This window comes from Petaurus breviceps, unplaced genomic scaffold, assembly GCF_028583685.1.
Source record: "Petaurus breviceps papuanus isolate PSGF00001 unplaced genomic scaffold, PetGlider_PUasm1.0 90633, whole genome shotgun sequence".
NCBI classification, from domain to species: Eukaryota; Metazoa; Chordata; class Mammalia; order Diprotodontia; family Petauridae; genus Petaurus; species Petaurus breviceps.
The window spans coordinates 7,553,432-7,579,221 of record NW_027187293.1 but is presented as its reverse complement, the minus strand read 5'-3'; the positions used below and the strand labels follow the sequence as shown (position 1 = coordinate 7,579,221).

At 33.0% G+C, this 25,790-nt stretch overlaps 1 protein-coding gene across 1 annotated transcript in view; it reads left to right on the top strand.

Moving 5' to 3' along the window:
• RYR2 (ryanodine receptor 2) overlaps positions 1–25,790 on the top strand; it is an 864,696-nt gene that overhangs the window by 461,335 nt on the left and 377,571 nt on the right. Inside the window, exons 20-23 of the mRNA XM_069064486.1 lie at positions 1,565–1,757; positions 4,622–4,838; positions 7,821–7,925; positions 11,375–11,478. Coding sequence (XP_068920587.1) covers positions 1,565–1,757; positions 4,622–4,838; positions 7,821–7,925; positions 11,375–11,478 — 619 coding nt within the window. The remainder of the gene's footprint in view (positions 1–1,564; positions 1,758–4,621; positions 4,839–7,820; positions 7,926–11,374; positions 11,479–25,790) is intronic.

Here is a 25,790-nt window from a genome sequence, read left to right as displayed (position 1 = left end):
ATCCTATATTGAATATTCTACTCAGCTATCAAATTGATCATGTGTTACCATGTGATCCCCTATTTAGTAAACTCCAGTACCTCCCTTTTGCAAATATAATATCTTTCTCTCTGAAATCCTTGCTGTTCTTCCCATAAGACACTTTATCTCACAACTCTATACAGTTTCATTGGCTGTTTCCTGTGCTTCCATCCTTCTTTCTGTCTCCTGGTTTCTCTGGCTTCCTTCAAGTCTCAGCTAAAAATCCTACCTTTTGTTAAAAAGCCTTTCCTTAAAGTCAGTGCTCTACCTCTGTTGATTATCTCCAATTTATCTTGTATATATTTCTTTGTACATAGTTTTTTGCATTTTATATTCCTTAAGAGCAGAAAATGCCCTTTTTTTGTATCCCTGGTATTTAGCATATACCAAGCATAACTTGGTACTTAAATCCCTGTTAATTGAAAGATGTATTGAACTTGAGATGGCAATGAGATTTCCGTGTGAAAATATCTAGTAAGCTATTCATGACTTGGATATTGTAGCTCAGGAGTAAGACTAGGACTTGATATATAGAACTTGAAATCATCCGCACATGATAAATGAATCCCCATAAAGTAACTAAGAAAGAGGGTATAGGAAAAGAAAAGAAACACAGAATTGAATGGTATCTTGGATGGAGCTAGCTTTTTTTGTTAGTTACTTAAAAAAATTTTCTCACATGTACTGTGAGAATATTCATCCCTACAGGGAAGGAATTATAACTTTAGCCTTAGGATAAATGGATAAATTAAATTTGTCAGATTCCCTTTCAGTGCCACCAAATGGTGCCCTGCGGAACTAGAGGAGGCAATTCATATCATGTGCGAGAGCAGTTTTATTTTCATACAGTATTTTAAATCCCAGAAGATGAAACCCACTGATGTAATTTTATAGTATTATTTTCATTACTTAATTTTTATTATAATAGCACACTACATAGAATGTAATACTTTCTTTATGCACTAGATAAATAGTACCAAATTACTCTATCTACTATAGAAGCATTTGTTATATGGTGGCAATGCCTTAGATTTTATTCAAGGAAATTTGTTGCTGGAAATAGCAGTAGGACCTTCTTATATTGCCATGTTACAAAGCATGACTCATGTGGCCAATGGTTAGTATCAGTACACTTTAAAAAGTTTTGTTAATAACTTAAAAAAATATTTATTTTCTGATATCATCCTTCATTAGATCTCTCCTTTTAACTAAGAAAAATAGCTAAGTAAAACTGACACATTGGTTTTGCTTGACAGTGTATGCATTCCATACCTGTTGTCTTCCATCTGTCTATTGAGAGGAATGAAGTATATGTCATCTGCTGTCTTCTGTGACTAGGTCTAATTATGAAATTTAATCTAAATTCAACTATATCTTAATATAACAACAGTATATTTCAGAATGTCTGGCAAATTGTACTATTTTAATATTTAAAATCAATGTATTCCCATATTTTAAATGCATTTGTCATTACTTATTGAAACCTTTGGGAGTGATAATATCAGAAGGTACATTTCTTTCTTTACTTTTTTTCCCTTAATAGGTTGTGTAGCACGGACAGTGAGTTCACCAAACCAACACCTTTTGCGAACTGATGATGTCATCAGCTGCTGTTTAGATCTAAGTGCCCCAAGCATTTCATTCCGAATCAATGGACAACCAGTTCAAGGAATGTTTGAGAATTTCAACATTGATGGTCTCTTTTTTCCAGTTGTTAGTTTCTCAGCAGGAATAAAGTTAGTATTTCTCATGGTGTTTTTTGTTTGCTTTCCCATTTTAGTTAATTTATTTTGACAGAAAACTGTGCAAGTATTCCCCTATCATCTCTAACCCTTGCCTATCACTTTTGCATGGTTGCCCAACTGCTTTTTCTCTATTCCCTGAAAGACAAAAAGGTTAAATGATTGTGGCATTTGACTACATATGAGTGAATAGAGTAGAAATTAGCTCACTCAGCCTAGAGTTTTAGGAATATTTCAAGTCCATTTCTTGCTGTTTGAAATGTAACATGTTGTAACTATGTGCTTCTTTCTTTTAATTATAAAGCTGTTAGCTTGCCTGAATTTGTCTCATGTTTTCTTTTGTTTTCAGATCTTATGCTCCTAACTTCTGCCATAGCTTTAAGGAATATGCATTATTGTACAAGTACCTTTTTTGGGTGGATGATCATGTCAAAATTATTTCAATGCATGATCAGGTCACCTTGGCTGCTGAATAGAAAATTCTTGGAATGACAAAGATCTGAGTTCAAATTTGTTTCCAGACATGTCCTAGTTGTGTGATCCTATTCAAGTCACCTAATCTTTCACAGTTTCAGTTTCCCATCTCTTAAATGAAATTGGACTTGATAATCTATTAGTTCCACTCTAGCTCCAAAATTAAAATCTTTCAATGTTACCCTGTTTTTTACATTTGACACGTTACCCCTATATATGTATCTGTGGAAAAATAATGTATGATTCCTTTCACCAAGAAAATTAAAAAAGGATCGTCTTTGTTTCCTTCCTCCTTGTCCTTCCTTCCTTCCTAAAAGTAAAATGAAAGTTAAAATGATCATTTATTTTATAAGTTCTTTTAATAAATCTTTTTATTTACTTATTAAATAAATATTTTAATAAATGATACCTCCTTGTCATATTATGGCCATTTTAATTATCTTAATAATAATGATAACATCTAACATTTATATAGCATTTACTATGTGCCAGGCACTGTACTAAGTGATTTATAATTATTGTTTCATTTGATCCTCACAACAATCCTGAAGGGCAGGAGCTATTATTATCCTCATTTTACAGGCCAGGAAACTAAGTGACTTGCCTAGGGTCACATAGCTAGTAAATTCCCAAGGTCAAATTGGAACTTAGTGTTTCCTGACTGCAGACCCAGTGCTTTATTTACTGTGCCACCTACCTTCATGTAGAAATTATATAGGTACCTCTCATAGACTTTGGGTAATATAGATCCATCATAATTTTACTCAGGAATGAAGCTTAATTTTTAATATTTGGGAGATTATTTGCAATTTATCAGTCATGGTCAAGAAGCAGCATTTGAAAAGAAGGGAAAGTAGCTAAGAAAACTTAAATTCTTCATCTATAAGAAAACAAACCAATACTATTTTTTAAAACTTCTAATATGTTCATTCAAAAATTTGTCTTTTTTTCACATTCTCCTCTTTCCTTTTCATTGGGTGAGGATAAAATTCAATTCAGGGGTGAAAATTACAAGAGAAGTACAGTTTTAAGGTAATTTTGCAATAAAGTAACCTAATGAAGTTAGAACTCCAGATATACTGTAATTGGATTGACTAACCACATTTAAATACTGTATACTTAAAATGAGATACTGAAAGGAAGAAATAAAAGGAAACTACAGGTGTATATTCTCAAATAAATTAATATATGGAAAACACTTTATAAACCTTAAACACATAGATGTCTTTTTAAAGCTCACCTTACAGGTTTTAAACCAAGCTTAATTTGACAAAAAGGGGTATCCCCCACTTGGACAGCATTGCATAAATCTCACCATATTTTACATGCAAAATGAAAAAGAATGGAGACTGAAATCTTTGAGAGACACACCTTCTTTTTTGATATAATGATTATATTTGGAGAAGATTTTAGGAGAATCTTTTGGTTTCAAGACTTTCTCAGACCAAGAATATCATTACCTTGGTTTTTGGTATGCACACATTAATATTGGGGCCTTGACAGTATTTCAGTAGAATCATGGCCAGTGATGAAACATCTAACTTATTCTGTATCCCACTTAGCTGAGTACTCTGTCCATGTGTTAACTTAAATGGATTGCTACCAATACTTACATCTTAATTTTTTGTGCCTTATATAAGTTAACAAAGTATACTCCTAAACATTTTCTCATTTTATCCTCAAAACATCTGTGAGCTAAGTACCACAGTCATGATTATGGATGATTACGATTATGGATCATAAAATTGAGATTCAGAGTTTAAATGGCTTGTCTATGGTTGAATAGTCAGAAAATGCTAGTGGCAGCTTGCCAATTCAAATTTTGTGATTTTTTTTTACTCTAATGTTTTTCCCACTGCCCCATGTTGCCTATTAGTATATACATGTGTTTTGGGGGGTTGTTTTTGCTTCTACAGGAAGAGCACATGGGTTTCAAGTTGTTTATTCAGTGAAATAATGAATTTTTACTGATTCTTCCACATCCACAGAATCTGACACTTCTGCCTTTTCATGAGAGTGATGATCTGCCAACTGATTTATTTATTTTTTTAAGCAATTGGGGTTAAGTAACTTGCTCAAGGTAACATGACCAGTTATTTCTGGGTGTGGTGCTAAGTATCTGAGCCCAGATTTGATCCCCTTGTCATCCCGACACTGGAGCCGGTGCTCTTACTTGCTGAGCCACCTGGCTGCCCCTACCCACTGATTTATTAGGGCAAGTGTTAGGTGCTAAAGGTAATTTGAATTATTATTTAATGATTATAAATATGATAACTCCAGATGATACTAATTACATATTAGAGTTTAAAATTTATCTTTCTAAGAGCAAATGTATTAATATTTGTGTCAGAATTATAATTTTCCAACATTTCTTGATTTTTCAGGGTACGTTTTCTCCTTGGGGGTCGACATGGAGAGTTCAAATTCCTTCCTCCACCTGGTTATGCTCCTTGCTTTGAAGCTGTCCTGCCAAAAGAAAAGTTGAAAGTGGAGCATAGTCGAGAATACAAGCAAGATCGAACATACTCAAGAGATCTTCTGGGCCCGACCGTTTCTTTATCACAAGCAGCCTTCACACCAGTCCCTGTGGATACTAGCCAGGTATGAAAAGCCTCCTGACAACACTTTGTATTTCTTTAAACCAATGATTCTTTAGGCCAATTCTTTTTCTAGTTATCTCAGTGATTTTATTTGCCATTAAACAGTATTTAAGAATTTTAATGCATAAAATAGACATATTCAATCAATCAGTACCTTTTGTCTTGTAGACAATTACAATTTTATTCAAGTAGTTAGTTTTAAATTTTTTATATTCATTAATGTCATTATGTGGAATCCATTGTTAAAAGCAAATAGCAATTGAGTATAACAACTCTAAAACTCGAGGGGAATGTAGAATATATGTCATGGGATTAAATGTATATTTTTCTCAGAGAAGTAGATTAATAAGCCTGCAATTGTATAGAAGTCAGTAGTGAGGTTTTTGTCTAGTCGTCTGTTGCTTGCCTTTGGGTTCTTTAATCAAGTAGTAAAACAACTCAAAAATTGTTTTCAGTTGAGATATATATGGCAGGCCTGTCAAGCATAAAAGATTTTGTTTTAATAGTTTTAGTTTAACAAAGATAAAACTAATTCAGTTTAACAAAGGTAACAGGGTCCCATAAGACTAAGTTCCAAGGTCTCATAATCTCTGATACTAGTACATTTAAAAGAATAGGGAAACGATCAGTGTTAATTTTGCTGTTATTCTTGTAACAGTCACCACTGCCCAATATCCTTACTGTACTATGTGTCTACAGCCTCTGAAAGCCTAGAGCACTTTCCAGTGTACAGACTTTGTAAAGTGGATACATAGCACAGAAAGTACAGTCTCATGGGTAGATTGATTCCCCAGACTTTTGGAGGCCATTTTGGTTTAAGTAACTTGCCCAAGGTCATATGGCTAAGTTTTTTGTTTGTGTGTGTTAAGTGTCTGAGGCCAGATCTGAACTTGGGTCCTCCTGACTCCAGGGCCAGCACTCTACTCCCTGCACCACTTGGCTGCCCCAATTCCCCAGACTTTCTCTGCTTTACAGTAATGGGGTCTCATATATCTCTTGCTTTCCCTCCTGTAAGGAAAACATACTGCTTTACAGTGAGATTATCAGAACTAGTTTAACACCATCCAGACAGGCCTACAGTCTGCCTGCTTTTATAGTATTTACTAGATCATATCAGAATCCTAGTAAGACTGATGCCTTCTTTTAGTATTATTGGTAGCAAATGTTGCCTTTCTTTTCTGTGTTAAACTGCTTTACTTATTTGATTGGTAACAGAACACATTTTTGTTGGTGCACTAGTACCTTGGCTTTTTTCTGGGATGAAAGAAGTTAATTGTGATATGTAAATTTGATACATGTGGAAAGCCATATTATACTAGAGGACCTTCAGGCATATTCCTGATGCTGTATGGGATAAATAGTACTTCCATCACTTTCATACTTCAAAGAAAGGAAATAGAAACAATATTTCACTATTCCAGGAAACTACGTAGTGGCTGAACTAAATGGAAGTTTTATTGAGCAGCTTTGTGGGAGTAAGTGATAAAACCAAAGCTATTTCTAAAAAACTCCTTTTTGCCATCTTTATGAAGAGTTCATTAAATTTCCTCCAATAATTACATATTAAATATAACCAAGAAGAATTTAATGAAACATGAGGAAACCACTTTAGATGTTGAACTGGAAAGGTACATGGTAAAGAATTAACCCAGAGAATTTGAATGCATTGCAGAGCAGAAAGAGAAATCCTCATATGGTAGACAAAGCAGAGAATTGGGCCAAAAGATTTATTTGAGACCTGGGGAAATTTCTGTTGTAAGACAATGCTTTTATCTTTATTTCCTCCATCAACTATTGATACTTTAAAGAATAAGCCACACACAGAAACTCCAGAGAAATTAAATTTAATTAAACTAAATCAAACAAAAGAGGAAGGGGAAATCTAGATTTCAATAAATTTCTGAGTTCAAAATCAGAGTTCAAATTAGAGTTCAAAAACTTATGCCACCTTTTGAATGGGACCATGAAAGAAAATTTCTATTTACTCAGATACAATTAGAGCTTTCATTAAAATCAGTCTTCTCCTCAGGGTCAAAACCCCACACTGTCCCTGAGATGAAAGTTTCTAAAGCTGAGGCTGCCTCCCAACCCCAGCCACCCCTAGGGCTTGTTGTTTGTAGATTGCACAGAGTTGGTCTGGCAGTGTTTGCACTTTACTTATTCCAAAACTCTCTCTGCTGGAGGTTTAGGTCTTTCCTGGGGTCTTCTTAGGTTGTCTTAGGAGAAAAACTGCTTTATTTTAACTTTTGTTTATTTTTGCTGCTCTACATTCCCTCTGAGACAAAGTTCTGTTTTTTTTATATGGAGAAAATTTGGAGAGCAGAAAGTTTCCTGACCTATTCTGCCATCTTCCCAGAATCTATCTTCTTTATGTAAACAGTGCTATCCTTCAGAACATTGACTGTGTGAGCTTTGAATGGAATATTTTTTAGTATATGATACTTAAAAATTTATTCTTGGCAAGTTAAGCACCTATCATCTGTTGCCAGAGTGTTCCTCTATCATTTTTTTTTTTTACTTTTGCACATCGATTTACATGGTGACCTAAACCTGTTACCAAAAAAAAAAAAAAAAAGCCCTAAAATGTATTATCCAGAGAAAAACCATATAGAATGTTTGATTTGGGATTTCTTTTTTTGTTTATTGTAATGGCTTGTAAGACATTCATTTTAATTAATATAATTAATGATAAAACATCTGTGATATAGTGGACAGAAAACTGCTGTCAGAGCCAGGTTACAAAAAACACCTCTGTCACATACTGGCTGTGTGACTGGCAAGTCGCTTGATCTAATCCACTTGATCTAATCCATTCTCTAAGACTATAAATTGCAAATAAGGTGACAACCTACATTATTGAAAGTTTCCTCCCTTTACCATTGGGATTTATATACAGTTGTTTACCCCTATTTCTAATTAGTGATGAGTCTGTCAGGTACTTTTTTGAAGTGATTAAAAATATGTTCTTTTTTCCTTCTTTTAGATTGTTCTGCCTCCTCATCTGGAAAGAATCAGAGAAAAACTAGCTGAGAACATCCATGAATTATGGGTTATGAATAAAATTGAACTTGGCTGGCAATATGGACCGGTACCTGATTTTGAAATTTATTTTAACATTCTATTAGTTAATCTTTCTGGAAAACAGAACTCATTATTACTTATTCTTCAGCTTACTGAGTTCAACCCATAAGTAACTGAATGAAAAATATAAAACATAATATTTTTGAAAAATTATTTTCTTTAAATAAGGGAGTGACATCAGTATGGTAATCAAGGGATCAGTTGCTTTTCTGACTTTAAGTTTAATTATTTGGGAAGAAAAAATGTGCTCAAAAATATAATTTAGAAGTAGAAACAATAATTTGTTTTCTTACTTAACTGTAATGTCTTATTGGATTGGAAAATTTATATTTTCTAAATTAATTCAGTATCACTTTTTACCATTCATTTGAGTTTTTTACTTATTTTATTATTAGCCTGAGTACTAATCCCTTTTTGTTATTATAATAGACATTTTGCTAAAGACAGAGGCAGTTTTAACTTTCTCGGTTCTTCAACATGAGCTATAAAATAAGAAATGAGAAGTAAATTTTTTTTCTTTTTTATATTTTAAATGTATGATGCCATAAACTTTTTAATTCATTCCTATACATATATATCCTACATATAACTTAATCCTTGACTTATCTTATTTAGTAGAATAATTATTATAATATTCTCTTTAATATGCTTCTTTTATCCCAAGATTCCAAAGTACTGAAGTGTCAAACCAATTTATACATCCTGGTAAAGTAGATAGGGGAATGAATTCTTACTTTATTTCTCCAATGAGTAAACTGAGGCATAGAATGAGCAAATGATTTACCTGTATGCTAAGCCAAAAATTGCAACTCACATGCTTTGATATAGATTATCACAAAGTGAAATAATTATCTTTCTCCTTGAACCCTCCCCTTTCTGAACTTCCCGATTATTGTCAATGGTACAACCATCCTTCTAGTTCCCCAGGCTTGCCACCAAGGCATCATCCTCAGCTCCTCATTATCTCTCCTTTTTCTCTTTCTAGCTAATCTGTTGCCAAGGCCTGTCAGTTTCACCTTTGAAAATATCTCAAAAACACCCCCTTCTCTCCTCTTGACACTGCCACCACCCTGGTGCAATCCCTCATCACCTTATACCTCTACGATTCCAACAGCCTAGTGGTGATCTACCTGCCTCAGTCTCTCCTCATTCTGTTCTTTCCTCTGAACGCCAAAGGGGTTTGCCTTAAATGCAGGTCCAAACACATCACCCTCTACTCAAACTCCAGTGGCTTCCTATCACCTCCGGTTTCAAATACGGTATTCTGACCCTTTGATGATCAAGCACCCTTTCTGTCTTTCCAATCGTTTTATACTTTACACCATCCACCCTAACATACCCTTCAATCCAGTGTCATTGACTTCTTTGCTGTACCACAAATAAGACACACTATCTCTTAGCACCAGGCATTTTTTTCTGGCTGTTCACCCTGGGAAGCTCTCCCTTCCCATCTCTTCCTCTTGGTTTCCTTTAAGTACCAACCAAAATGACAGCTTCTGTAGGAAGCCTTCTTAATTTTAGTGCCTTACCTCCATTAATTATTTCCTCTTTATCTTAAATGTAGCTTTAACTTTACATATTTGTTTGCTTGTTGTCTCCCTCTCTGCATTAGATTGTGAGCTCCTTGAGTTGGGGTGCTGTCTTTTTTTTTCTTTGAATCCCTATTAAACGCAATGCCTGTCTCATAGTAGGTGCTTAGTGACTTAATCAGTGCTTATTGACTGACTGACTAATAGTTCTTTACTGCCTAGACATGACCACTACCAAGTGACAATGAAAAAAATTAAAATGGGTTATATTTTAACAGATTAGAAAAGACTTGTTATTGAAGTTGGAGTTGTCCCAATTATCAGTTAGGGAGATAGATAGATAGATAGATAGATAGATAGATAGATAGATAGATAGATAGATAGATAGATAGATAGATATATGGATGGATGGATGGATGCATAAACCATCAACTTGCTAAAATTAAGATCAGAATAATGAAAAAAGGTCTGTCATACATTTGAAACAATTGTTTCTGAACTATTTAATCAAATGATTGATGAACAAAGATGGGAAATGAATTTAAAAAGTGATACCTGCACTTAAAATAATTTTATTTAAAAATTTAACCGGTGTAAATTATTTGCCACATCAGGAAAACCAAAGCATACTACAAAGTGTCGTATTTAGTAGTCATTTGACTGGCTTGCCAGGTGGTGAGATGATGCCTGCCAAAGGTAAACAGTAAGGTAAAATATAAAATTCTTTGTAGAATCTTATGGACATTTGTTAGTTATTATAAGCATTATCATCTTGCAAAGCAATGAAAATAATGGACGATTTAGGGGATACATTACATGGAGTTGAGATCAGGCAGAGTACCAGATACAAAGTAGAGTCGTATTGATTCCCTAATGCACTAAATGGTTCATGGAGTTTTGACCTGGTCTAGCCATTCTGGGGAACAACTTGGAGCTATGTACAAAGGACTATAAAACTTTGTTTACCCTTTGACACAGAAATACCACTACTAGATCTGTATTTTGAAGAAATCATAGAAAAAAGCAAACGACCCATATGTACAAAAATATTTACAGCCCCTCATTTTGATGTGGCAAAGAATTGGGAACTAAAGGGATGCCAGTCAATTAGTGTATGATAGAACAAGTTGTGGTATATAATTGTGTTGGAATGCTATTGTGCTGTAAAAAAATGATGAGAAGGAGATGGTTTCAGAAAAACCTGTAAAGACTTGTGTGAACTGATGGCAAGTGAAATGAGTAAAAACAATTTATATAGTAATAGCATTATTTTAAAGATAATCAATTTTGAAGGACTTAGTAACTCTGAGTAAGAACAATTTATATGGCAATAGCATTATTTTAAAGATAATCAACTTTGAAGGACTTAGTAACTCTGGCCAACACAATGACCACAGTTCCAGAGAGCTTACTATGAAACATATGATGAAATATCCAGATACAAAGCTAATGGATTCACAGTACAGACTGAAACATATTTTTCTTTCTTTTTTCCTTCCTTTCTTCTTTCTTTTCTTAAGTGGCAAAAAGGGAAATATTTTTTTGTGTGACTATATGTATTTGTAAGAGGTTTTGTTTTTCTTGCCTTCTCAAAGAGCTAGAAAAGGAGAAAGTACATGGAAAGAGTTTGTAACTGAAAATAAAATAAAATAAAATTTAAAAACAAAAACAGACTAAAAAGAAACTGAAACTCCAAATGTTTGATAAGCTTATTTAAAAAGGTAGGATTATAAATTATGATGCCCGACATAAATAGAAAGTAGATGTTATCCATTTACATAATCTTTTTGTAAAAACCACTTTAGGCCTGGAATGGTGGTAGTTTTTGGAATATTTGACTATTTTTTTTCCCCTTAAATGTTATATATTCCCTATGATTACTTTAAAATATTGAGTAAACTTATACTAACTGCCTACTGTTTTTTAGGTCAGAGATGACAACAAGAGACAACACCCCTGCTTGGTAGAATTCTCTAAGCTTCCAGAACAGGAACGCAATTACAATTTACAGATGTCCCTTGAAACCCTAAAGTAAGTGGTTTGCATGTTATATTCTATCCTTGTATCATAAGGAAAAAGGGGGGAAAAGTTACAACATAATTGCAATTTTTTGTTGGTTTATTGCTAATTCAAGTTTCACATGAACCATAACAGACCAGATAGGTAATGCATTTGACTTTATACTTATTTATAAAACTGAATATTTTTCCAACAATCTTTTCTTTAACCTTCCTGGTCGTGTGTTATTAATATATCTTCTAATATACTACTAGATTTATAGGTGTGTTGTCAAGCAAGCATTTTTTAAATTTCATAAACTTCATATTAATATGAGTTGCTTATACTATGAAAAGACTAATTTTCTTTTAATATAATTTATTTCCATTAACAATTTCATCTATATCATCCTCTACTACCCAGTAATCCATACCTTGTCATCACCATCACCACCACGAATCCCAACAAACCTATCATTTGAGCATAATCAGGTGCCAGGTGCCAGGTGCTGTGTGCTAAGTGCAAGGGATACAATGAAAAGCAAACTCCCGGGCCCCCGCTCCAGGTAGTCACACTCTAAGGGAGGGGACGGCGGACAAAATGCCATTTACATTTTAATGTTATTTGTAACAGAAAAAAGGGAATAAAATAGAAAGATGAAAAAAATAGTTTAGCAAAACTAACATATCAACCTTGACTAACAGAATATGCAGTATTCTAAACTTATAGTTCCCCATCTCTGCAAATAAGGGAGGAGGTATATTTTTCTTATCTCTTCTTTGAGTCTAAGCTTGATAAGTATAAAGATTTTAGTTTATTTTTAATTTTCTTTTTTTTCCAGAAGCATTTCTTTTCATTTATAATGTTGTCATTGCTATATATTTTGCTTTCATGATTCTGCTAATCTAATTTTATGTTAGTTCACATGAGTCCTGACATGTTTCCCTGAATTCTTTGTTTTCATCACTTCTTGTGGCACTATAATAATTTTACTATATTTATGTATCACAGTTTGCTTAGTTATTACCTAATTAGTGGGATTTACTAAGTTTCCCAAAATTTTACTGACATAAAAACTATATTGTGACTACTTTTATAAATATTTCTTTTTAAATATACACCTAGCAGTGAGAACTCTGGGTCAACAGATCAAAATATTTTTGTCACTTTCTTAGCATAATTCCAAATTATTATCCAGAATGGTTGGAGTAATTCACAATTCTGTCTATAGTGTGTTAGTATGCTTGTTTTTCCTCAGGGTTGAGTTTTTATTTCTCATTTCTCTTCTTAGAGATGCGAAGTTTTTGAAAGATGAATTTTCAAGTCTTGCAAAATGACCTTGTAAAGTTTGCCAAATTGTTTTGTGTATGTTACAATGATATTAGGTGATATAATATTTGAAATTGAGAAAAAACAAGAAAATATTTTTGATAGATTTGTCAACATGTATAATATTTTTTCTTTATCCATAAAGCTTTACATGTATTTCACCTTAAGGGACAGATGGCTTACTAGATTAATATCTTAAAATATTCATCTGGATTAATATCCATCTAGATTAATATCTTAAAATATTTTTCTATTTTAGATGAAATAAGGATAAAGTATAACCTATGAAGTTAGTTCTATGAAGGATGGTTAATTTGAGACTTGCTTTATTACCTGTTTATGTGTTAATTAAATATTGTTTTTACTTCCCTTTCCTGCCAAACTTCTAGAAGGTGATCTTTAGTGCTTATTCCTTAATGTACTCACTATCCTGTCATTGAACTCCCTGCATTCTGCCTTTTTTCCGGGTTCTTTTACTGATATTACTTTCTTCTAAGCAATCAACGTCTTCTTAATTGATAAATACAGTGGAGTTCTTTCCATTGAACTTTCTGTTGTACTTAACATTATCTTCTGCTACTTACTTTTATTACACAGCTTCTACAAAATTATTCTTGCATCTTTTTCTTTCTCATGTTTCCTAAGTGTGCACATTTCCTTGGCCCTTTTCTTTTTATGTATGAATATTTCCTTTAGTAATATTATTCATATTAATTTATTCAGTTATCACCTCTGTGCAAATGACTCCCGTATTTTGTTTATTCAGTGGATCTATGATCTGACTTATGAGGTACATTTGAGATAGACCTTGTAATGCAAAGGTCTATATTTTGTCCTCTTTAATCCCACTATTTTTCCATAAAAATATAGTAATTAAAATGAAATATAAATACATTAATTTCACTGTGTTCAACTCCTATTTAACCTCTCAGTGCTCTAGGCAGTGATTCTAAGGCTAAAAGTTGAAGAGATGTTAAATTGATTGATTGGTATGGGGAGGTTTTTTTTTTAATCTAAATATTTCCTTTACCAATCAAATCATGTGTTCAGTCCCTATCCCTATCTTTGTAAACAGAAACTTACATAAGTGAAAGTAGTATAATGTATTGTTGTTTAATTGATAAAGCTCAGTTACTAAGAAGTTCAAATGAATTACCCTTAGGCCTTTTATTCTGTGAGGTCATACTCAGCTTTTAATTAAGTTGAATCCAAATGTTGAAATGCCACATTTAAGTTTCCTTGCCACAGATACCATAATATATAGGAGGCACCTTAACATTACTTTTGGAAAAAAAAAAAGAAAACTTAGTCCTACCTTCAAGGAACTTTAAGTTGCTAGGAGAACTAATACCTAAACTTAAAATGAATTTTTTTCCTATAATAATTTATTATTTTTCTTCAGCAAGCAGCATAGATCTCATTACTTCAATTTTTCTTTTTACTTGTAAATGTCTTGGAATAGTTACTTAGCAGTCACTATTTTGCCCCAAGATAATCATAATTTTTCAGACACCAGTTTTTTTCTTGTGAATTACTCAGCATTTTAGAGTGTTATTTGTTTATTTTAAAGAAACATATGCTATATTAACTGAGACTTTAAATGAAATGCCTAGGCTCACAAAGTCATAATGTATCAGTCAGAACCCAAGTCATTTGCCAGTCTGCTTCTCTAATTTAACTAGTTTTTATATGTATAGATATTAAGAGGTTACAAAGAATTTTTGGTAAAACAACTTTATAAGATAGGTACTACACGTGAAAATATTGGCCTTGAGCTCAATTATACAAATGAGGAAGCATATATTTTAAAAAGAAACCTTCAAAAATCCATTTTTAAAAACATAGTGTGAAATTTTCTGTTATTTTGGTATCTTTATTATAAAATTTACATATGTTGTTATTTTTTAAAATTTATGTATAATGTATTTTCATCATTTCTCGCTATTCCTATAAATTTTGCTTTTCTGAATTATTCACTAAGCAACTGTTACTTTCCAGTGTCCATACTTGAAAATCAATTTTTTTAGAAGTACAAAGTATCATGCTTATGTTTCATTTGAGGTTAATTTATTTTTCTTATAATTATATACCCTTTAAAATGTTTTATTCAGACAAAATATATACATAAGAATCATCCTGTACAAGATTGGTCATGTGAACAGTAAGTTAGAGTACAAGACATTTTCTCAAGTTTTCACTAGCTCACCTTCCCACCCCCATACCCCAAAAAAGGAATTGTGCACCTAAGGCAGGGCAATTATAGTTATTTCCACAAGATAAGAAAGGAAGAAGCCTAGTAAGGTAACAACTTATGAATTAGCAGTGGATAACACTAATTATCTTGTTCAATCAGCGCTTCCAGTCTGAGTGATCCAGGAGGGCACACAAATGAACCTATTGGAAGCTATTCAGGGATTTCTCTCCCGTTGCAGTATCTGCAGAACATCCTTCACCTGTCTTTCCCTCGGTGTTTTGTAATCATAAGCAGCAGATTTCAGTTCTGACCAGGTACTTGTGTAGAAAGGAGAGGCATAGGAGGAAAAACTATGCTTGTTTTTTGCTTGAGGTCATTCTCTACTTAGAACATATGTTCTACCCTCCCCCAAGCCAACAAAAAGCAACAGACATTGATAGCCCTGCAGAAGAACCAAAGTCGATAGATAGATAGATAGATAGATAGATAGATAGATAGATAGATAGATAGATAGATAGATAGATAGATAGATAAATGAAAGAACACAGGACCAGTGGGAAAGGCTACACACCACGACTGAAGGAAAGGGGAATAGAATCCAGCAGCTGGGACCAATCCTGAGTCTTCCAAGAAAAGTTTCTTGGGGGCAAAGACTGTGACTAATGAAAAATAAATTTCTCCATCTGGAAGGCTAAGATAGGCTAAGATAATTTTTAGATCTAGGTGTGGGGGTGGTGAATTCATCATAAAAGAGAAAGGTATCAGAAAATGAGCAACAGAGGAAATAAAAAATGGATTAAAAAAGACTAAAACTCTCAAAGCTTTCAGGAAAAAGAAAATTCATGTAAAGCATACAAACAGATAAAGCAACCACGACATACTAAAATTATAAGAGAAAACGAATACAAAGATCTCCTAAAGAATGTATAAATGTCAAAATAAATATTTAAATACTAAATAGAATCAAAACCACATAAACCAAAGGTATGTTTCTAAGAGAATCTGGAACTATAGCAAGGTGTTTCTAGGTGGTTCAAGAGACAAATCAGAACCTTGAGAGAAGAATTTATGTGAACACAAATAACAGAATGTATGGTCTATAGAAGGGCAATGATAGCAGAATAGGTAAAAACAATCAATAACAAAAATAACTTGAATTCATGGTGGAAAATCTCTCCAAAGAAGTGAGTGAAAAACAAATTTAGAATACAAATATATTCCACTGAATGACATTCTAGAAGAAGAAAAGCAAAAAGCAATACTGTTAAAATAATACATACTCTCAATAAAAGCAAAACACGTTGATCTCAGAGATAAGATGCATAAAAATAATTCAAGGACCATAGGCTTCCAAGAAGAATATTATCAATCAAAATTTAATCTAAAAACATAGGCACAATATTGCAAAAAAATAATATAAGAAGCTTTCTGAATTCAGAAGACAAAGCACTAATCGAAAGAATCCACATATTACCTCCAAAAAGGAGAAAAATCCTGTTTATACTCTTTTTTTCCTTTATTTTTAATTTTTTATTTTTTCATTAACATTTTAAATTTACATACTAAAACTTAAATATGCAATAGGAAAAGAAAAAGAAACCATATTATAAACTTAAATACTAAAACTTAAATACAAAATAAGAAAAGGAAAAAAAAGCATTGACATGTGCACAGCAGGACATGAGAGACTTCAAAATATACAGCAATAAATTCCCATTTTAAGAAAGCCTGTATACTAAATACCGCACATTGTATTCTGAGCTGTCCATCTTTTCTTTGCTTTCTTGTGAGTTTTCTTTTGTTTTCTGCTGTGTATTTATGTTCTTTTCACCACCTGCCTTCCCAGGGTATAATTAAGTACAGATTTATATAGATAGATAGATAGATAGATAGATAGATAGATAGATAGATATAGACATACCTATATATGTGTATGTAGATGTATATATGTATATGTATATTTTATATGTATGTGCACATATGTACATAAATATGCATGTATACACATATATATACAAACATGCATATATGCATACATACACTTACGTTTAGATATATACTTAGGTATCTATAATCTTACTCATATATAGACATAGATATTCATATGCATCTATGTAAGACTATGCTATACTTCTTTGCCTTCTCTCTGAGGGTGTATAACATCTTCCTTCACAAGTTGAGGATTTTCCATATTTTTTGAAGTCCACCACTTAAATGATTGAGATCTAACTTTATTTGCATAAAAAGTGTTTTGTGTTGACAATCATACAGTTCCTGTATCTGTTTTGGTAGGTATCATCTCAGGTATTTTATATTGTCTAGTTATTTTAAATGGACTAAAATAATATTGAATAATATGACTGATACATGCTATAATATTCCTATTTTTTCCTTTTGATTAAATCTCTTTTAGCTTTAATTTTGTCTGAAATCATGATTACCACTCCTGCACTTTTAATATAATAAATTCCACTCCTGACCTTTATTTTATGTTTGTGTGTATCTCTCATTTTATAGCATTTCCTGAAAGCAACATATTTGAATTCAAATTTTTAATCTGCGTTCAATTTCCATTTTATGGGTAAATTCATCCCATTCATATTCTGAGATATAATTGCTTATTATGTATTTTTCTTCCTATTTTTCCTCACTGTTCTTCTCACCCTATTCCTATCCCTCTTCATTCCTCTGTATTACTTTTACCCACTATCTTGCCCTCCTATTCCTTAAACTACCTACTCCTCCAATAATCCCTTCCTTATACTCTCCTCCTACCCTGCCCCTTGCCCTCTTATTTCTTTCTGAATATAGAAGATATATGTGCTATTCCATCATTAACCCATTCCTGATGAGAGTAAGGTTTCAGCACTAACCACTCTCCCCTTTATTAACTTCTTCTGTATCAGTTTTTCCTTTTTGTCTCATTTATATGAGATAATTGCTCCTTTTCATCCCTTCACACAATTTTATTATTGTTTAGAATCACTCTATCATACTCAGACCTCAACCCAAGCCTTTCTTTCAAACTACCCAAATAAAAATTACAGTCCTAATAGAACTAATAAAATATCAGTTCTTATATAAGAAGTAAATGATTTGACCTTATTGATTCTTTTATAATTGGTCCTTAATGTTTGCTTTATATTTTTCCTGGAGGTAATTTGTCAAATTTTCCTTTAAGTTCTGCTGTTTTTGTCACAAATACTCGAACATCTTTCAGTTTGTTAAATGTACATTTTTTTTCCCCATTCAGTATTATACTTGACTTTGCTAGGTAAATTACCCTTAGTTGTAACTCCAACTCTTTTGTTCTGTGAAATATAGTATTCCAAAACCTATGGTCCTGCAATGTAGAAAATACTAGGTCTTATGTAATCGTTATTGTAGCTCCATAATACTTAAATTGGTTTCTTCTTGTTGCTTCTAATATTTTCTTCTTAACCTGGGTGCTTTGGAACTTGACTGTGATATTCCTGTAAGTTTTCCTTCTGGCAGTGATCAGTGAATTTTTTATTTTCTTTTTTTTTTGCTTTGCCTTCTTGTCATAGAACTTCAGGGAAATTTTCCTTGATAATTTTTTTGTATTATTGTATCAAGATTATTTTTATCATAATTTTTAGTCAGACCAACTATTCTTACATCATTTGTCCTTGATCTGTTCTCCAGATCAGTTGTTTTTCTGATATGTTTCATATTTTCTTCTATTTTTTCATTCTTTTGATTTTGTTTTATTATTTCTTATTGTCTTAGAATATCATTAGCTTCTCTTTGCCCAGTTCTAGTTTTTAAGGAACTATTTTCTTCCTTATGTTTTTGGTTCTCTCTTTCAAGTTCGTTGACCTTTTCATGATTTTCTTGAAATGCTCTTATTCTAATTTTTCGTCAGTCTCCCTTGTTTGAAAGTTCTTCTAAGAAATCTTTTTGTGTTTGGGACCGTTTGATGTTTCTCATTGAAAAAGGAGTGGCTTTTTTAGCTCCATTCTCTTACTCTAAATGTGAACCCAGATCTTCTCTCTCCCTGTAGTAGCTATGTATGTCTGGTTTCTTTTTCCTTGCTTGCTCATTTTTTTTGTTTTATTTTATTTTTGCAGCTATTAATGTAATCAAGTCCTAGTCCCCAGGTATGGGCAGTAAATCCCCAAGCCTAAGGTCCTTCTTACTGTTATTTTCTGAGATCTTTCCCAGGGCTCAAACTTGGGCTTTCCTTTCCACTCCTAAGCCACAGCTAGAGCCCCTGCTCACACTCTTCCACAAATAACAACTAACTAATCCTATCCCTAACGCTAAATTTGTGGCCTGGCAAATGATCTTACTCCCCTGTGGTCCCTTTGCTGGCTGCAAACTGCAGCTGTCCTCTCTTCCCTGGAACTGTAACCAGGAACTCTGCAAGTGCCCACAGCCATCAGGGTCCCCACCCCTCCACTATTGCACTCTGCAGGTATGTGCTAACTCCTCCTTGTAGCCACAGCCTGGGATATGTCTGATCCGCACAGATGTGCTTGGCATCCCTTGACAGTAGAAGGTATATCAGTCTTCTCTTCAGAGGTCAGAACCCCACACTGTCCCTGAGATAAAAGTTTCTAAGGCTGAGGCTTCCTCCCAACCCCAGTCACCCCTAGGGCTTGTTGTTTGTAGATTGCACAGAGTTGGTCTGGCAGTGTTTGCACTTTACTTATGCCAAAACTCTCTCTGCTGGAGGTTCAGGTCTTTCCTGGGGTCTTCTTAGGTTGTCTTAGGAGAATAACTGCTTTATTTTAACTTTTGTTTATTTTTGCTTCCCTTTGAGACAAAGTTCTGTTTTTTTATATGGAGGAAATTTGGAGAGCAGAAAGTTTTCTGACCTACTCTGCCATCTTCCCAGAATCTATCTTCTTTAAACTCTTAAGACACGTAATAATTAAATTTAACAGTTTTGATGACAGATAGTAGTTCCTGTAAATGTCAAGTAAAAAGACCTTCAAATACAAAGGCAAGAAAATTTGAATAACAAACACATTTTGCCCCTACCAGAAACCTCATAATGGAATGAAATAATATACTATGAAAAAAAAAAAAGAAAAGAAAGGTACTCAAGAAGGAGTTTAAAAAATGACTTGCCCTCCAAGTCTAAGCCTATTCAACTTTATAAAAAAAAGGTAGAGGTATCTGAAGCTCGCCTGAAAAAAGGGGAAAAAAAACTGACATGAGCAAATTATTCACTTTATAAACTTCCCAAACTAAAGAACAAGAAGAAGCATAAATGTAAATAAATATGATGACTAAGGAAGGCATAACAGAATTAGCCCATCTTTCGAGATTATTAATAAAAAAACAAGTCAAAGTGATCATTAAGAGATTTCTATCTAAATTTCCAAAAGGGGATAAAGTAGGAAATGTAATTTAAAGACATAGAAGTGACACTGGAGGAGCATGCTTAAAATTCCATGGACTAAAACCCCCAAATCCACCAACAAGTGAATTGATATATTTTGTGCTACTAAATTGAAGAAATTGGAAGGTTTGTAAAAGGGGAGCAAGGAGTTGGAAAATATAGGGGAATGCGGGATGTGCTTTAATCAAATCCATGGTAAACAACAAAGGAAAGATAATTTCTATAGCTTATTAAGAAACACAGGGGCTAGAAGAGAATGGATGACTTAACAAAGAGATTGAAAGAGATAAAAAGAAAGAAGAGAGCTCAGTTCAGTGAGTGTGGGATATTACTGAAGAAGTCTCCCATAAGGGGAAAGATACTTTGTAATGAGAAATAGGGATTTTATAAAGGATCTAATTTGATGCTTAGGGAGATCACTTCACTAAGCAAGTATCATACCTTCATATGTAACATACTGACCCAGGAGAAAGGGAATGAGAACTACTAGAGGCACCTGACATCTAGAAATATGGTAAAGAATTAACCCAGAGAATTTGAATGCATTGCAGAGCAGAAAGAGAAATCCTCATATGGTAGACAAAGCAGAGAATTGGGCCAAAAGATTTATTTGAGACCTGGGGAAATTTCTGTTGTAAGACAATGCTTTTATCTTTATTTCCTCCATCAACTATTGATACTTTAAAGAATAAGCCACACACAGAAACTCCAGAGAAATTAAATTTAATTATTTAAATTAAATCAAAGAGAAAGAGGAAGGGGAAATCTAGATTTCAATAAATTTCTGAGTTCAAAATCAGAGTTCAAATTAGAGTTCAAAAACTTATGCCACCTTTTGAATGGGACCATGAAAGAAAATTTCTATTACTCAGATACAATTAGAGCTTTCATTAAATTTGACTATCTGTTATGTTACAGAGAATATGTAAATGTGAAAAGGCAGAAATACTAAACACATTCTTTATAGACCATAATACAATAAAAATAGTAACCAGTTCAGGGAATACAAACAAAAGGAAAACAAAATATAACTTTTGGAATGCACCTAAAGTAAATTATTCTTAGAGAGAAATTACATTTCTAAAAAAATATATTAGCAGAATAGAAAATAAAATTATTAAGTAACCTAATATGCATTAAAAGTTAGAAAGCCAACAAAGAAACACAAAATGAACACGAGAAAATCTTAAAAATTAGGAATGATAATTGGAAACCAAAAAAGATGATAAAAATTGACAAACTCAATTCAATTCATTATCATTTATTAAGCATCTATTATGTGGTGGGCACTGTAAGAAAGAGAAAGACAGTCTCTGTCCTTAAGTAACTTACATTCTAAAGCAAGAAGATAACACAAAGAAGGAAGATAAAAAGCAGTGAAGCAAGAGGCAACAGGGAGTACCCATTTTGGGGGCTTATGTTCCGTGGAGTCCAAACCAAGTGGAACTGCTGATGGAAAATTGAATCAATCTTGTTCAAAAGAAGAAGGCAGAAAATAAATTAATAAAATCAGCAAATAAAGGAGGTGAAATCACAACAAAATTGGTACAGTTTATCTAACAGAACTATAACACTAAAGAGTGTGACCTTCAGAAATATAAAATACGCAAACAATCAGAACTTCAGTTAGAGATCTTAAATAATCCAATCTCAGAAAAAGGAATAGAAATAATTGTAAAGGAAGCAGCAAAGAATAAACTCCTTATGGTAATATATTTGTAGCAGAATTCTATAATTAAAAAATACAAATACTACATGCATTATTTTTAAAAATTGAGAAAAAATAATTTATCTCCTTTTATGAGTTTAATATATAAACCAAGGAAAGATGAAGCAAATAAGTGCTATAGAGCTATATCAATAGTAAATATTGGTGAGTAGAGCCAAAATGGTGAAGTGAAATGGACATTTGTTTCCTGAGCCATTCCAACATTCCCCCTTTAAACAAACTTAAAAAGCATGTCAAATTGAATTTTAAATGAAATAATCAACAAAAAGGTCATAGTGAATCATTTTTTTCCCAGCTCAGGACAGTTTAGGAGAACAGAAAAAAAGGTCTGCAGACATTGAAGTGGGATTTAAGAGGGAATATGGTATGGTGGAAGTGACAATAGCAAAAGACTTTGGAGGCATATACATCAGCAGTTGCAGCAGCAGCAGTGCCAGGAGGTGGGAAGGGGATAGAGTAACTGTTCAGAAATAGATTATGTAAGACTTTTGTGCTAGCACTGGGTGCAGGACCAAGTACCATCTGGCAACTCCATTTTCCGTTACCCATTCCAGATCACACTTACATGGTGGAGAGAGGGGTAAGTTGCAAGGATGCAGGGGCCTTTTATGGATTGCAGTTCTAGGGATGAAGGGAGTTGTGGTCCTCAGGGAGCAGAAATCTACTGGGATAAGGACAACAGAACACACAAGGAAGGCAGTGAGCAAACCTCTTCCTGAATCACACAACCTTGGAAGGATTGAAAACAGCTCTCCTGACCTAGTTCTGAAAACAATAGGACATAAATGTCTGAAGCTGAAGATAGTTGCCCGTACCCTAACTTTGAGATGTAAGCAGAGTCCAACTCTAACATAAAGTTTAAAGTCAACAATAGGCTGGTAAAATAAGCAAACAAAAACAAAAAATCCAGACCATGTAAAGCTGTTATTGTGACAGGGAAACTCAATTCATAAATTTAGAAGAAGACAATGACATAAAAGCGTCTCAAAGTAAAGCCTCAAAGAAAAATGCAGGCTGGACTCAAACCTAGCAATAATTACTAGAAGAACTTAAGCATGAAAGAAAAACAGAGCAATAAAATTATTTTTAAAATCAAATAAGAATGGTAGAGGACAATTGGAAAAACAAATGAGAGTAATGCAAGAAAATTGTGAAAAGAAAAATTAACAGCTTGGTAAAAGAAGCACAAAAATACTGAAGAAAGTAACTTCTTAAAAGTTAAAATTGATCAAGTGGAAATTAATGGCTTCATGAGATTTCAAGAAAAAATAAGACAAAGCCAAAAGACTGAAAAAGGTAAAATATGAAATACATCATAGAAAAAAACAACTGGGAAAATAGATTAAGGAGAGACAATTTATGAATAATTGAACTACCTGAAAGATATGATAATAAAGAAGATCATGGACATCTTATTTCAAGAAATTTTAAAGGAAAACTATAGATATCTTAGAGCCAGAGTACAAAATAGAAACTGAATCAATTCATTAATTACCTCCTGAAAGAGATTCCAAAACGAAACCCAGGAATATTATAGACAAATTCCAGAACTCACAGATCAAAGAGAAAATATTGCATTCAACCAGAAACAATACAAATACCATTGATTCAGGATCACACAAGATTTAGTAAATATTCACTTAACCCCCATTTGCCTTAGTTCCTTATTTGTAAATGGGGACACACTGGAAAGGAAATGACAAATCACTCTAGTATCTTTATCTAGAAAACTACATGGGCAAAGACTATGGGGGTCTCATAGAGTGGGACATGACTGAATGACTGAACAGCAACAATGATGATAAAGGCATGGTGGACTTGGAAAAAGATACTATGGAAGACAAAAAATCTAATATCAGAACCAAAAGTAACCTATCCAGCAAAATCTATGGGGAGAGGGGGAATGGACATTTAATGAAATAGAGAATTTTCACTCATTCCTGATGGAAAGAGCAGAGCTGAATAGAAAATTTGACATTCAAATACACGACTCAAGAGAAACATAAAAAGGTAAACTTTAGTGAGAAATCATAAGAAACTTATTCATGTGAAACTGATTATATTCCAAATATGATGCACGTTACCCCTAAGAATTTTATCATATTTGGAAAGTTTGTCTATTTAGAGTGCATGAAGGTCTGTCTACTACAAAAAATCCAGACCACATAAAGCTGTTATTGTGACAGGGAACTCAATTCATAAATTTAGAAGAAGACAATGACATAAAAGCATCTCAAAGTAAAGCCTCAAAGAAAAATGCAGATTGGACTCAAACCTAGCAATAATTACTAGAAGAACTTAAGCATGAAAGAAAATCAGAGCAATAAAATTATTTTTAAAATCAAATAAGAATGGTAGAGGACAATTGGAAAAACAAATGAGAGTAATGCAAGAAAATTGTGAAAAGAAAAATTAACAGCTTGGTAAAAGAAGCACAAAAATACTGAAGAAAGTAACTCCTTAAAAGTTAGAATTGATCAAGTGGAAATTAATGGCTTCGTGAGATTTCAAGAAACAATAAGACAAAGCCAAAAGACTGAAAAAAGGTAAACTATGAAATATGTCATGGAAAAAAAAACAACTGGGAAAATAGATTAAAGAGAGATGATTTATGAATAATTGAACTACCTGAAATATGACACCTATTCCTATTAGAAACATTAGAAATTATCTCCAGTTGCCTTGATCTGTATCTTGCCACTGGACCTAGATGGCTCTGGCAAAGAAAGTGAGGCTAGTCACATTGCATAGCCATCCCTCACTTATATCCAATTCATTTGCAAATCATGACATCACCTTCCTGATGTCATGGTCCTCTTTGAGAACAAAATCAAATAACTAGAAATCATAGAATAAATGGAGTTTTTCTTAAAATGATAAGTACCATTTATTTAAAACCAAAATCAAGTATTTTCTGTAAAGGGGATAAATTAGAAACCTTTTCAGCAAAATCAGGGATGAAGCAAGAATGTCCATCATCTTTACTGTCCAGTATATTACTAGAAATACTAACCATAGTGATAAGAAAAGAAAAGGAAATGGAAGAAGTAAGCATAATCAGTGAGGAAACAAAATAAAACTTTTTTACAGATGGGTTTACTGTAAGGACTTTAGAGAATCAATTAATCAATTAAAAACCTAGTTTAAACAATTAAGTACTTTAGCAAATTTGCAAATATAAATTAATTTCACATGAATCATCAGAATAAATAAAACTCCACAGGAAGAGCTAGAAATTCCCTTTTAAATAATTTCAAAGACTATAAAATACTTGTGAGTCTCCATGTCAAGATACATACAGAAATCATATGGACACAGTTAGAAAACACTTTTCACTCAAGTAAAGAGAGATCTAAATAATTGGAGAAATATTAATTGTTCAGGATTAGGCCAAGCTAATACAATAAAGATGACAATGCTAGCTAAATAATTTACTTAATTCAGTGCCATGTTAATGAAACTACCAAAAATTATTTCATAGAGCTATAAAAAAATAAATATCATCTGGAGGAACAAAAATGTAAAGAACATCACAAGAATCAATTTAAAAAGGCAAAGTAGGTGACCTAGCAGTATTAGATCTTAAAGGCAGTAACCATCAAAACAGTCAGATGCTATTTAGGAAATGAAGTGGTTTGGTCAGTGGAATAGATTAGGTATGAATTATGTAGAAGCAAATAACCATGATTTTGTCTTCTCTGAAGGAAGGCGTTGGGAAGAGT